The 14,680-nt window shown below is 51.3% G+C and overlaps 1 protein-coding gene across 3 annotated transcripts in view; it reads left to right on the top strand.

Annotated features, from left to right (window-relative positions):
• Positions 1 to 10,497: 10,497 nt before the first annotated feature.
• Positions 10,498 to 14,680, top strand: part of TTF2 (transcription termination factor 2) — a 73,252-nt gene continuing 69,069 nt past the window's right edge. Inside the window, exons 1-8 of one of the 3 annotated variants that reach the window (XM_073551028.1) lie at positions 10,609 to 10,735; positions 10,839 to 10,874; positions 10,958 to 11,069; positions 12,402 to 12,485; positions 12,555 to 12,618; positions 12,798 to 13,559; positions 13,692 to 13,991; positions 14,330 to 14,456. In XM_073551028.1, coding sequence (XP_073407129.1) covers positions 10,847 to 10,874; positions 10,958 to 11,069; positions 12,402 to 12,485; positions 12,555 to 12,618; positions 12,798 to 13,559; positions 13,692 to 13,991; positions 14,330 to 14,456 — 1,477 coding nt within the window. In that variant the 5' untranslated portion in view covers positions 10,609 to 10,735; positions 10,839 to 10,846. The other 2 variants (XM_073551027.1, XM_073551026.1) reach the window with 2 other exon arrangements.

The following is a 14,680-nucleotide window of genomic DNA, read 5'->3' as shown; positions in this document are numbered from 1 at the left end:
CCTTCTTGTTTTAGCTTCCTAAATGCCTTGTTCTTGTTCTTTGTTGCCCTTTTTACATCCTTATTTAGCCACATTGGTGTTCTCCTGTTCCTAGCCCTTTTATTTCTGTACGGTATGGCTAGCTCGCAGTGGGGGTGTAAAACGGATTTAAATATTTCCCATTTATTTTCTGTGCTCCTATTTTTAAGGACATTGTCCCAATCAATTCGGCGAAGGTCCTCTCTAAGCTGATCAAACTTTGCTTTCCTGAAATTCAGCGTTTTCGTAGCCCCCTTCCAGGGCACCTTACTGAAGGACACCCGTGTACTGTACCTCTCTTGGCAGGTGAACGATGAACGGAAGTAGCTTTCTTATGTCTATTTGCTTCTTGTTTATGTAGTTCATAGGACATCTCTTGTGCACCACTGCTCCAGCAGCTTCCACAGTGCTAACGCCCCTCTCAATACTGGCTTTATTGATCCCTTCAGCTCCTTTCGCACCAATCACCACTCTTTCTCCGTCATCTTCTACTTCATGGCTGCATAAGGGGCAAGTTTCTTGACTTTCCGTCATTCTCATCTCTGTAAAAGAAGATAAATAAATCGTTAAATAATAAATATAATAATAGTAATAATTGTAAAAGAAATATGATAGACACTGAAAGGCGAGTCGCATTTAACATCTCACAGCTTTGGCGGCCATATTCTTTGACGTCACATTTGGACCCTTTGTGGTAACCCTATCTTGGTAAGCTTTTAGTATGTTTTTCCCTACATGTAATACTACCAAAAAAACACAATAAAACGCTTTCTTGGAATTTGTTCAGGGTAAAGGATTTTTTTTCGTATTCTGACTGGACCAATAAATCAAGGCTTTCTCACCAAAGGTGTTCTCAGTTCAATAGTACTTGACTCTTCACAGTGTTTTCAGACCTGTTTACTCCCAGGCTGAATGTCGGCCCAGTCCAGCAGACACCGAGCACACCAGTCCAGCAGACACCGAGCACACCAGTCCAGCAGACACCGAGCACACCAGTCCAGCAGACACCGAGCACACCAGTCCAGCAGACACCGAGCACACCAGTCCAGCAGACACCAAGCATACCGGCCTCTGGTGGCCTCATATTAGGCAGGCGCACCTCCACCTGTGGCATCTGCCAGGCACCATTCCAGGAGGGAACGATGTGGAACGGAGTAAGGGAGATGTCTGCATAACTCATCAGGTACTGAGGACTCCGCAGGTGAGGGCTCGCTCACACCTGCGTATAGATAATCGGTCTCATTCTCATCCAGGAGAGCGGGAGGATTATTTCTCACTTGTCATCCGTGTACAATCCGTTCTGTTACCCAGACACGCGATTGTTTTCTCACCCACATCCGATTTCGGGGTGAGATTGTAGCATGCTGGGATTTTTTACTTAGCCCGATTCCAGCTGAGGAGAAACTCACAGATGAGCACTGCCTCACTGAATAAAATTAGTGTGAATGCAATGTCCTTATAGAGAGGTATGGACCCTACACCGCGACATTGTGGGGTCCGGGCTGACTGCATCATAATGTAGGCACTCCCCCCAGTGGTCACTCTGCTGTACTGCAATCCTCAAACAGGGTTCCTGGGGCGGCGGATTCCCACACGTGTTTAGTATTTCAGGTAAGGGCTGCCTATGTTGGCCCTGGGATCCTCAGGGGCCACACCATACCGGCATCAGTTGATTATTAGTCAGACCTTTTAACATCTTCATTGACATGAAAATAAGAAAAGTTCAATGAGCACAGTCCTAAAATAAGATGACATTGGCCCAGAGGAGGGAACCATGGACACTGTGACAGGACGAAGAATACCAGGAACGTGGCAAACATAGTACCTCTAATATCGGGAATATATCCCCCCATTATCAGGAATACATCTCCCCAATATCGGGGATATATCCCCTCTATTATCTAGTATAAATTCCCCCCAATATCAGGAATATACCCCCCCAACATCAGGCATACATCCATACCAACATCTGGAATATACCCCCCCAACATCAGGCATATATCCCCCCATTATAAGTTTAACCTCAACTGTGGGTAAAATCCTGGAGGGCTTTCTAAGAGATACTATACTGGAGTATCTGGAGAAGAATAACCTCATGACCCAATATCAACATGGGTTTACAAGGGACCGTTCCTGTCAGACTAATCTGATAAGCTTTTATGAAGAGGTAAGTTCCGGACTGGACCAACGGAATGCAGTGGACGTGGTGTACATGGACTTTTCAAAAGCTTTTGATACGGTGCCACACAAAAGGTTGATACATAAAATGAGAACAATGGGGATAGGGGAAAATATGTGTAGGTGGGTTAAGAGCTGGCTCAGGGATAGGAAACAAAGGGTGGTTATTAATGGAGCACACTCAGACTGGGTCACAGTTAGCAGTGGGGTACCACAGGGGTCAGTATTGGGCCCGCTTCTTTTTAACATATTTATTAATGACCTTGTAGGGGGCATAGAGAGTAGAATTTCAATATTTGCAGATGACACTAAACTCTGCAGGGTAATCAATACAGAGGAGGACAATTTTATATTACAGGAGGATTTATGTAAACTAGAAGCTTGGGCTGATAAATGGCAAATGAGCTTTAATGGGGATAAATGTAAAGTCATGCACTTGGGTAGAACGAACAAGATGTATAATTATGTGCTTAATTGTGAAACACTGGGCAAAACAGTCACTGAAAAAGACCTGGGTGTATGGGTGGACGACAAACTCACATTTAGTGGCCAGTGTCAGGCAGCTGCTGCAAAGGCAAATAAAATAATGGGAGGCATTAAAAGAGGCATAGATGCTCATGAGGAGAACATAATGTTACCTCTATATAAGTCACTAGTGCGACCACACTTAGAATACTGTGTACAGTTCTGGTCTCCGGTGTATAAGAAAGACATAGCTGAACTGGAGCGGGTGCAGAGAAGAGCGACCAAGGTTATTAGGGAGCTGGGGGGTCTGCAATACCAAGACAGGTTATTACACTTGGGGTTATTTAGTTTGGAGAATCGAAGGCTTAGGGGTGATCTTATTACAATGTATAAATATATGCGGGGACAATACCAAGACCTTTCTAATGATCTTTTTACGCTTAGACCTGTGACGGGGACAAGGGGGCATCTTCTACGTCTGGAGGAAAGAAGGTTTAAGCATACTCACAGACGCGGATTCTTTACTGTAAGAGCAGTGAGACTATGGAACTCTCTGCCATATGATGTTGTAATGAGTGATTCCCTACTAAAATTTAAGAAGGGACTGGATGCCTTTCTTGAAAAGTATAATATTACAGGGTATATACACTAGTCTCCTTAATATTGCGTTGATCCAGGGAGCTAGTCTGATTGCCGTATGTGGAGTCGGGAAGGAATTTTTTTCCCCAATGTGAAGCTTACTGTTTGCCACATGGGTTTTTTTTTGCCTTCCTCTGGATCAACATGTTAGGGCAAGTTAGGATAGGATATGGGTTGGACTAGATGGACTTAAAGTCTCCCTTCAACCTTAATTACTATGTTACTATGTATAATCAGGAATATATCCCCTCCTGTTACGGGCTGGTGGAACGCACCAAATAATAAGATACGTTCGCAGCACCGTGCAGAGATGGTAACTGCTGCTCGGTAATGGCAGATGTTATATGGCGGTACAATAGAGGAACACACAGGGATAACCACCAAGTGTGTACAGAGGTGGACTCTGTTACCTCACAGAGCCGCCCAACCTCCAAGCACAAATTCCGCAGCCTGTTTAAGCTCACAGAGGTCAGCAATGTGAGCACTGGTGTATAGACACAGGACTCTACCCCTGAGACACTGGGTCAGAGTCCCTCTAGTGCTCGGCACCGCAAGAGTGGTGCCAGGAAGAAACAAATTAAATAACTAAAGCACGCTATGTGCGAACTGCACCGCTCAGGCGGACGCCACTAACCACCCGGAACAATGGAGGAAAGCGCTAGACTTGCGCACGGCGTCGCACTGGCGGATGCAGCTGCTTAATGCGGTACTGAAGGTGCCCAGCTCTGGACAGTACCATATGGCGCTGACTGAGGTGCTGAGATGTGGAAGAACCGTGGCGCAGACCAAGCCACTAGTAGGCACTGACTAACTCTATAGCCCTTGTGAGGTAGCGCTGTTATTTAGTTAGGGGATCCTCGCTAGGCAGCGATCAAAACACATCCGGCACCAGGTTTTCCACAAAACCAAAACAGTCCATGCGGTTTATTCAGCAGAATAAACCCATAGAAGCAACATACAGTTCATATAACAGCATAGCGTCCATGACAGAGTTCAGCTCTGTAATCCCTGTGGTCACACAGGTTAAACATGCACAGGCTTTCTAGCCTCGGTTATCTCACCCACGTCAGGGTCACTCATGGTTCCTTTAGCATACTGCAGACGTCCATTCCCTCCAGGGAACTCCCAGGCACGTGCAGCCATTAACACAGCGTTCACTTGCTGTCAGAAGGCAGCCCCATCTCACTCAGACAGGACCTTCCACACTGGACCAACCAGGTCTCAGCATTCACCACATGTGACCTACCCTGGCCACATTATATGGTCCATAGCCACACCCACCAGGTCACATGACTTTTAGTGCATGGATTATGTGGTCTTTCACATGTCGGTGGAGGGCAGGGATGGCTTTTCGACAACAGAAGTGCTGACTGGGTAGATCATAGCGTGGGACAGCGTAGGCCATGAGCTCTCGGAAAGCTTCGCTTTCAACCAAATGGAAGGGCATCATCTCAAATGAGATCAGTTTGGCAATGTAGGCATTCAAAGCCAGTGTACGCAGATGAGTACTTTCTTGTCCTACTGAGAGTGTCTGGTAGGATGAGCTGGACTTGAGAGCTGTATATGGGGGAACTAGCGTTGGATCGGTTGGACTGGGAAGGGGTTGGTGATGGTGAGGGTGTAGATGGCCTAGATTCAGTGTTTCCTCGCAAAAATATTGTGATTCCCTGACTGCTTTCGCCTAGCGATGACACCTCAACATTTCTTGATGGTGGTGTGCTTAGCGGTGGCCTTACAGTGGGGGAAGCGAAGGAGCGTTGCCGGCTGCTAACAACGTGTTTAGGGTGTCTTCTTTTCTGTTGAGCACTCAATAAGACTCTGTCTAATTAGGACAGGCCGCAGTACACACAAAGGTATATCTACCCAATCAAATTTCCATGACAATTGGCGCACCAACGTGAGGCTGTGGACGAAACACACGGGGACCCTGCTGACTGGAGAGAACAGACAGAGAGTTGCGCAACTCCATAAGTAAGGTAAGAAAATCTAGTTATCTTACCTGAATGTCTCCTGTGCCCAGTCGGGGTCAGTAACTCTAGCCGGTCAGGTGTGGTCACCAAAACCCTCAGGGAGTGTAAAAATCCAAGAGCCCTTTATCCAAACCCTGGGATAAGCAAAGTGTCAACTGTGGTCCTGTATATGTCTAGATCCGGGAGAGAGCTGGTGGAAACTGTGACTGATTTGTGCTCGTGGTTGCTGGGAAACCGATAGCAGGGGAGTTGAATAGCTCAGATAAGTCCTCACAAACACACCTGGACATAGAGAACACAGGAGAAGTCACCTAGGTACAATCCATACAATCCTTATTGAAAAAATGACTAAGTATGCAATGGACAAGGCAACTGTTAGGTGGATTCATAACTGGCTTAGTGATCGGACCCAAAGAGTGGTCGTAAATGGCTGCACATCCAGTTGGAAGAATGTCTCAAGTGGGGTACCACAGGGCTCTGTCCTGGGCCCTGTATTGTTCATCATCTTTATCAACGATTTAGATGAAGGAATTGAGGGTAAACTGATTAAATTTGCTGATGACACAAATCTAGGAGGGATAGCTAATACTAGAGAAGAGAGAGAGAGGATTCAAAAAGATATAAATAAACTGGAGCAGTGGGCAGCAACTAACAGAATGGTTTTTAACAGGGAGAAGTGCAAAGTACTACATCTGGGCAATAAAAATGAAAAAAGCATATACAGAATGGGAGGAATAGGGCTAAGTGACAGCACATGTGAAAAAGACTTGGGTATACTAATAGATCACAGACTGAATATGAGTCAACAGTGTGATGCAGCAGCAAAAAAGGCAAATGCAATTCTAGGATGTATTAACAGAAGCATACAGTCTAGATCACGTGAAGTCATTATTTCCCTCTACTCCTCTTTGGTCAGACCTCATCTGGAATATTGTGTCCAGTTTTGGGCACCACATTTTAAAAAAGACATCAACAAACTGGAGCAAGTTCAGAAAAGAGCGACCAGAATGGTGACCGGTCTGCAAACCCTGTCTTAAGAGGAAAGGTTGCAGGATTTAGGAATGTTTAGTTTGCAAAAGAGAAGACTGAGAGGAGACTTAATAGCTGTCTATAAATATCTAAAGGGCTGTCACATTGTAGAAGGATCAACTTTATTCTCATTTGCACAAGGAAAGACTAGAAGCAATGGGATGAAACTGAATGGGAGGAGACACAGATTAGATATTAGAAAAAACTTTTTGACAGTTAGAGTGATCAATGAGTGGAACAGGCTGCCACGAGAAGTGGTGAGTTCTCCTTCAATGGAAGTCTTCAAACAGAGGCTGGACAGACATCTGACTGGGATGATTTAGCGAATCCTGCTTTGAGCAGGGGGTTGGACCAGATGGCCCAGGAGGTCCCTTCCAACTCTACGATTCTATGACCTCATCACAGGTCCTTCAAGCATTTACACACTCTTTAAACACACCCCATGGGTGGGTTTGTAGGTAACTGGCCCGCCCATCTCCCTAGTTACCTGGAGACTTCTCCCTCACATTAAAGCAGCACCTCAGCAGTATCACTGCTGATCAACACATCTCCATCTCAAAGCCACCCACTTTGAGATACATAATGGCCATTCAGTATTCTGCCATTCATCCTTTTTCCTGGGACATCCACACAGCGCCCCCTAGCGGACACAGTGGTTAATACACCACACCCTATAACATACGTATCCAAGGGAGGGGAGTCATAATGAGTCAGTCACCAGATACATGCATCCATCATCACTCACACAATATACAATAAGAGTCTATACTAGCGCATGGCCGAGCGGCCATGCGACTCTTTTATAGCGGCGTCCTTCCGGGACCTTCCTAGATGTCCAGTGGGAGCAGCAATAGGACCTGAGCTTGTGACCTCAGACCTCCAATGAGAGGACTTCCTACGGGCACGCTCAGCGGGCCGAAAGAAGGACTTAGTCCCAAGAGCTGCTCGCTGCTGGCTATTGCAGGTTACTATAGCTGAACCCCGATTAGCAGCAGTAACCAAGCCAACAGAAGTAGACTGAACAAGACGCTGGGAACAATGTCTCTGCTAAGCAGGCTCCTCAGCGGCCGGAGAGGAATGGGAGACCGCAAGGCTCTGGATTCCTCTTGTGCAGAGACAGGAACCTAACACCCCCCCAATATTAGGAATATATCTCTCCCCTCAATATTGGGAATAAACCCCCCAATATCAGGCATATATCGCTGGGTGTGATCATAGATTGTGAATCTTCTCGTTGGTGACAGCCAATATGGTGGCTATCAGAGAGTGGTGACATATTTTCTTATAAAGCCTTGTTCACACGCAGCGTTTTACCGCAGCAGCAGTATCCCTGAGGTTACTGACATCTCCTGCCCGGGCTGCTTATTTTTTCTTGCAGATTTGAGCCATCTTGTTTCGGACCTGCAGCGTCCATCATCACACACTCAGACTGATCGATTTTGTGGTTTTCTTATTTCTTCCATTTCTGTAGAGAACCTGAGAATAAAACCCAGAAAACGTCCGGAGCTCAGTGGGACGTCAGAGGAACATGTGGACGCATCCAAGAGACGCCCAGGAGTGCAGTACCACGAGCGCCAGGAAACAGGCGGCGGTGCCAGCAAGCTCAGGCATCTCTGTGGCGTCCATGACACCCCTGGACCACACAGGATGTCCTGGAGGCCATGACACCTACCTCGGACCACACAGGCTGTCCTGGCGGCCATAACACCTCCCTCAGACCACACAGGCTGTCCTGGCGGCCATAACACCTCCCTCAGACCACACAGGCTGTCCTGGCAGCCATGACACCTCCCTCGCACCACAAAGTCTGTGCTGGAGGCCATGATACCCCTGGAGCACACAGGCTGTCCTGGAGGCGATGACACCTCCATCGGACCACACAGGCTGTCCTGGAGGCTATGACATCTCCCTCAGACCACCCAGGCTGTCCTGGAGGCCATGACACCTCCCGCATACCAACCAGGCTGTCCTGGAGGCCATGACACCTCCCTCGGACCACACGGGCTATCCTGGCGGCCATGACAGCTCTGGACCACACAGGCTGTCCTGGCGGCCATGACACCTCTGGACCACACAGGCTGTCCTGGCGGCCATGACACCTCCCTCGCACCACAAAGGCTGTCCTGAAGGCCATGATACCCCTGGACCACACAGGCTGTCCTGGAGGCCATGATACCCCTGGACCACACAGGCTGTCCTGGAGGCCATGACACCTCCCTCGCACCACAAAGGCTGTCCTGAAGGCCATGATACCCCTGGACCACACAGGCTGTTCTGGAGGCCATGATACCCCTGGACCACACAGGCTGTTCTGGAGGCCATGATACCCCTGGACCACACAGGCTGTCCTGGAGGCCATGATACCCCTGGACCACAGAGGCTGTCCTGGAGGCCATGATACCTCCTTCAGACCACACAGGCTGTCCTGGAGGCCATGATACCCCTGGGCCACACAGGACTGTCCTGGCAGCCATGACACCTCGCTTGGACCACACAGGCTGTCCAGGCGGCCATGACACCTCCCCCTTGGACCACACAGGCTGTACTGTAGGCCATGACATCTCCTCAGACCACACAGGCTGTCCTGGAGGCCATGACGCCTCCAGACCACTCAGGCTGCCCTGGTGTCCAGGCTTTGCTGGGGGTCCAGTCGCCGCCATCTTGGCCTCCAGTGGTGGCACACGCGACGACTCCCCAATACACCACCATCCGATGTCTGTGATCGGATGATGGCAGCTTCTCCACAGGGACCACAAATGAAGGAAAAATATAAAAATCTGTCTTGAATGCTGCAGCCAGGATCATATTCCTCACCAATCGTTACACTGATGCCTCTACCTTGTGGCAGTCATTACACTGGCTACCCATCCACTCCAGAATCCAGTACAAACTTATTACCCTCACCCACAAAGCCTTCCACGGCTCAGCACCACCCTACATCTCCTCCCTCGTCTCAGTATACCACCCTACCCGCGCCCTCTGTTCTGTTGATGACCTGAGGTTAGCATCCTCAATAGTCAGAACCTCCCACTCCCGTCTCCAAGACTTTACACGTGCTGCACCAATTCTTTGGAATGCACTTCCCAGGTCAATACGATTAGTCCCCAATCCCCACAATTTTAAGCGTGTCCTGAAAACGCATTTATTCAGACTGGCCTACCGCCTCAACACATTAACCTAATCTATCCCTGTGTGGCAGAGCCAAAAGTTTTACCATAACCAGGTTCCCCGCATCATGTTCCCACATGCTTTATGCCTCCATTAGCCCTCTGCGTCTGTACTGTTACACACTTAACATTATGGCTGGTCCATACAATCAGGGCAACTGTTACCACCCACCTTTCGTGTCTCCCTCTTTCCTCATAGACTGTAAGCTTGTGAGCAGGGCCCTCACTCCTCTTGGTATTTGTTATAATCTATGTGATTATTGTTATGCTGTAATGTCTATTGTCTGTACAAATCCCCTCCGAAATGTAAAGTGCTGCGGAATAGGTCGGCGCTATAGAAATAAAATTTATTATTATTATAAAAATAAACTAGGAATATAAAACCCCTGACTCCACCGCCGATCTCCACGTCACAGACCGGAGCGGTGTCGCTGCCTTCGCGGACGTCGACCTCTTGGAATTCAGTTATTTCACCCATCAGCGAAACTCAGCAAGAAGAAAAAATCACAACTACAAAATTCCACCCTTCACCTCCCGAAACACCGCAGGAAGAAGCGATGAAAGCGCCGCATCCTCCCCACAATGCACCACGAGAACCATCAGCGCCAAGACTGAGCGCCACGGAGCAACGAGCAGCAGCCATCACCCGCCTCACACACGTGCCAAGTCCACAACAGAGCCCCATGGCGACCAGAAAACACACTAACATGGGCTGTTTCCCAGAACGGCCGCTGTACAGACGCCATGATCTCGGAGCCTCGCTAATTACTTGGAACGTAACATCTTACCAAATATGGCGTCCTTCGGGACCTGAGACTGGAGTCACACCCTGAGAAAAGCTTTGACCTCTAGAGTCTGTTAAGGTCTGTATGCTGATTGGCTGACTGAACCATCTCGCACACAGTGCGTTGACGCTGATTGGACGTGAGGCGGAGCGCTAGTTGTAGATACGCTATGTGATTGGTTACTGGACGCAGCCTCAGGGACAGTGCCCGCCCTCTAAGCCGCGCCGGCTTTTTGAAAATTATGACGCTTCGCTGCTGAGAAAACTAATTGGTGGCCGCTTACGTGACGTCATCGCAATACTGCAGGCCGCGAGCTGATTGGCTGAAGCTCCACAAGTCGCTAAGACACCGGTGAGAGTGAGGAGAGAGTGCGGCTGTGCAGCGCGGGGCCCCGGGAGCGTCAGGGCCACACCACCGCCGCCGCTCTCTGCACCACCGTGTGGGAGCAGCGAAGTGCGCTGTGATTGTAGGGGCGGACCGGCAGGTAGTGGTGCTCTGTGTGCGGGGCCGCAGTGTGTCCTCAATGCAGGGGAGGGTCCAGCTCTGGCCCCGCCCCTGCGCTGCTCATCGTGTTTCCTCCTTTGCAGGTGACGTCATGGACAAGGTTCGCTGTCCTGAGCACGGTGAGTAGTAACATGGCCGCCACGGACGCTGCAGGGGCCCCAGGGATTGGCTCCGCTAAGTCATGTGATTCGTATGTCTCCAGGGGCCGTCTGTCTGCTGAAGACCGGGACACGGGAGGGGCCCAACAAGGGGAGGAGCTTCTACGTCTGCCCAGCCAATCGTGGCCTGAACTGCCCATATACCTGCCCCACAGAGTAAGTGGGAGGAGCCAGACAATGGTGCCCAACCCCCTCCTTGTAATGTGCCCTCCTCCCGTGTGGCGTCCCCCCTCTTCCTCCCGTCCGGTGTCGGCGTCCCCCTCTTCCTCCCGTCCGGTGTCGGCGTCCCCCTCTTCCTCCCGTCCGGTGTCGGCGTAACGGGGTCTCCTGGGCTGTAATACCTCTTTACATTACCACCCCGTTTCTCAGGAGGTCCACTCTGCTTTTCCATCCTTCTGAATGAATGAGGCTGGTTCGAAAGGCTTTGTAACATGGGAACATATAAAAGATCACTGCTACTCCATGTATTTCCAGTGTGACAACATTTTACTCATCGGTCTCAGAATATATATACATACAGAGGGCAGGACAATCAATGTGTGTCCAGCCAGTAGATAACAGACTCCAATTAAGACGCCAGACCTACATTACAATAGCCGTGGGATTTACAAAGGTGGGGGGAGGTCAGAAGTGGGGTATCTCGTTTACCTCTGCCCAGGGGGTCGCAGCCGGTCGGTTGCTGCATTAAGGGCATACATCTCCTATTCGGGGTGCTGGGGGGTTCTGTAACAGTCATCGTCCCCTCTTCCTCCCGTCTGGCGTCGTCGTCGTCCCCTCTTCCTCCCGTCTGGCGTCGTCGTCGTCCCCTCTTCCTCCCGTCTGGCGTCGTCGTCGTCCCCTCTTCCTCCCGTCTGGCGTCGTCGTCGTCCCCTCTTCCTCCCGTCTGGCGTCGTCGTCGTCCCCTCTTCCTCCCGTCTGGCGTCGTCGTCGTCGTCCCCTCTTCCTCCCGTCTGGCGTCGTCGTCGTCGTCCCCTCTTCCTCCCGTCTGGCGTCGTCGTCCCCTCTTCCTCCCGTCTGGCGTCGTCGTCCCCTCTTCCTCCCGTCTGGCGTCGTCGTCGTCGTCCCCTCTTCCTCCCGTCTGGCGTCGTCGTCGTCGTCCCCTCTTCCTCCCGTCTGGCGTCGTCGTCGTCGTCCCCTCTTCCTCCCGTCTGGCGTCGTCGTCGTCGTCCCCTCTTCCTCCCGTCTGGCGTCGTCGTCCCCTCTTCCTCCCGTCTGGCGTCGTCGTCGTCCCCTCTTCCTCCCGTCTGGCGTCGTCGTCGTCCCCTCTTCCTCCCGTCTGGCGTCGTCGTCGTCCCCTCTTCCTCCCGTCTGGCGTCGTCGTCGTCCCCTCTTCCTCCCGTCTGGCGTCGTCGTCGTCCCCTCTTCCTCCCGTCTGGCGTCGTCGTCCCTTCTTCCTCTTCCTCACTAATGCCGCCTCCTCCTTTCGTGTAATGTCCCTGGTCAGTGATGGCCACCGTCCTCTTGCTTACTGTCTCCTCTTCCCTCCAGTCTGCCGGCCTCGCACTGTCTCCTCCATGACGACTCCCAGCTGGACCTTCAGGCTTTGGTGAAGCAGGATGCTGGGAATTACAGGTGAGACTGTCGTTGCTGCAGCTGCGGGTGAGGATGATGGGGTGATGATGACTTCTCTGGTCTCTGCAGGTTGTATTATCGCTGTATGAAGAGCGATGGGAAGAAGTTCTGTGGCAGCGTTCCCTGGAAGCAGGTAACCACCAGTATCTGGGTGACTACGGACTGGCCGCCATCACTGCTCTCCTGTGTCCAGCAGCAGTGGTGGGGGATGAATACATTGCAGTATGAGGGCCATCATGGTGCCGCTCTGTGGGTGTCCCTGGAGGATAAACTCCCGGGAGCGCTCACTCATCTGCTGTTACATTCTTCCAGGAGTCAAGCAGCAAAGTCCCGCAGAGATGTGACCTTCCCCCTGAGATGATAGGGAATCCCCCCAGAAACCCCTTCAAGGTTTTAAACGAGGGGCCAAGACCCGCTACCTGGAAACAGATCAGCGAGAGAACTGCTGATGATCACCGGGAGACGAGTAGCGAGAGAACTGGTGATGATCACCGGAAGACGAACAGCGAGAGAACCGCTGATGATCACCAGAAGACGAGCAGCGAGAGAACCAGTGGTGGGAACCAGAAGACGAGCGGTGAGAGAACCGCTGATGATCACTGGAAGACAAGCGGCGAGAGAACTGCTGATGATCACCAGAAGATGAACAGCGAGAGAACCGCTGATGATCACCGGAAGATGAACAGCGAGAGAACTAGTGGTGAGAATCAGAAGACCAGCGGCGAGAGAACCAGTGGTGGGAACCAAAAGACGAATGGAGAGAGAATTGCTGATGATCACCGGAAGACGAGCGGTGAGAGAACCAGTGGTGGGAACCAGAAGACGAGCGGTGAGAGAATAGCTGATGGGAACCAGAAGACGAGCGGCGAGAAAACCAGTGGTGGGAACCAGAAGACGAGCGGTGAGAGAACCGCAGATGATCATCGGAAGACGAGCGGCGAGAGAACCAGTGGTGGGAACCAGAAGACGAGCGGCGAGATAACCGTTGATGATCACCATAAGATGAGCGGCGAGGACAAATCAAGCGAAGAGATGAGGTCCCTAAACATTGTGGAAAAGATAAGTAACGATCAGGTGAGGCAAACAAATAAGAGCAGTGAGGAGTCCAGGAGAATGTCTGAGGACGGAGACATCATGGAGGAGAGAACCTGGAGGACACGACCTCCCAACGATGGCGGACATTCTGACGAACAAGCGTCATTTCAGGGGTGGAAAGAGAAACAGCTGCCGGCCGGGGTCACCATCAAGAAGAAGCTTCCAGAAGAGACCATGCAGAAGGAAGGAAAGACCTCCAGGGGCCCCAGCGTGAGACGCCCTGCTCCCGTACAGGATCTCGTGGAGGAGAAGGACGATGATGTTGTGTTTGTGAGCTCTCAGCCAGGAAGAGAGAAAACATTGGGGAAACAGAGAACCATCATGTCCTTCCCGGGCTTCACTCCCGCAAGTGAGGATCAGAGCGCCGCCGCCCTGCATTCCATGCTGTCTGCCCAGCTGCAACAGAAGAAGGTGAGTGGCTCCATCTGGGGGTCTTGTGTGGTAAGGGAGCTGCACAGCCAGGGCAGAACTGTCCGGGACAGGTGGCTGCAAAACTTCATCTTACCCTCCATTGTGTTCAGGTGTGCAGCTTCGCCTTCATCTGCCCCTAACAGCTCAGTCACCTCCTCATATTATCCCAATAGTTCTCCTGTGCCCGGCTCCACCCCTTTCCCGGGTGTGCCCTCTGTGGCTCCACCCCTTCCCCAGGTGTACCCTCTGTGGCTACACCCCCTCCCCAGGTGTGCCCTGCCCTCTGGCTCCACCTCCTCCCAGTGTACCCCTATTTAATCCCCTCTCCTGCTCTTCAGGCCACCCTGGCATCAGTGAACCTGAAGGCACTGCCAGATGGAGGAGTCCGGCTCATGAAACAGGTGCAGGAGCTGGAAGATGCGCTGAAGTCAATGTCTCTATCTACTGAGGCTGTGACCCAATCAGGTGAGGACGGTGTTGGGGGTGGGTGATGCCGGGAGAGGACGGTGTCGTAGGTGGATGATGCCGGGGTAGGACTGTGTCAAGGGTGGGTGATGCCAGGGGAGGACTGTCGAGGGTGGGTGATGCCAGGGGAGGACAGCTTCAGGGGTGGGGGAGGATGGTGTCGAGGGTGGGTGATGCCGGGTGAGGACAGATTCAGGGGTGGGGGAGGACGGTGTCGAGGGTAG

The sequence above is a fragment of the Dendrobates tinctorius genome, unplaced genomic scaffold (assembly GCF_039654945.1).
Source record: "Dendrobates tinctorius isolate UK_male_01 unplaced genomic scaffold, ASM3965494v1 ptg000172l, whole genome shotgun sequence".
Taxonomy (NCBI): Eukaryota; Metazoa; Chordata; class Amphibia; order Anura; family Dendrobatidae; genus Dendrobates; species Dendrobates tinctorius.
Note: the sequence above shows the minus strand (reverse complement) of the source record. Positions and strands in the feature narration are given on the sequence as shown.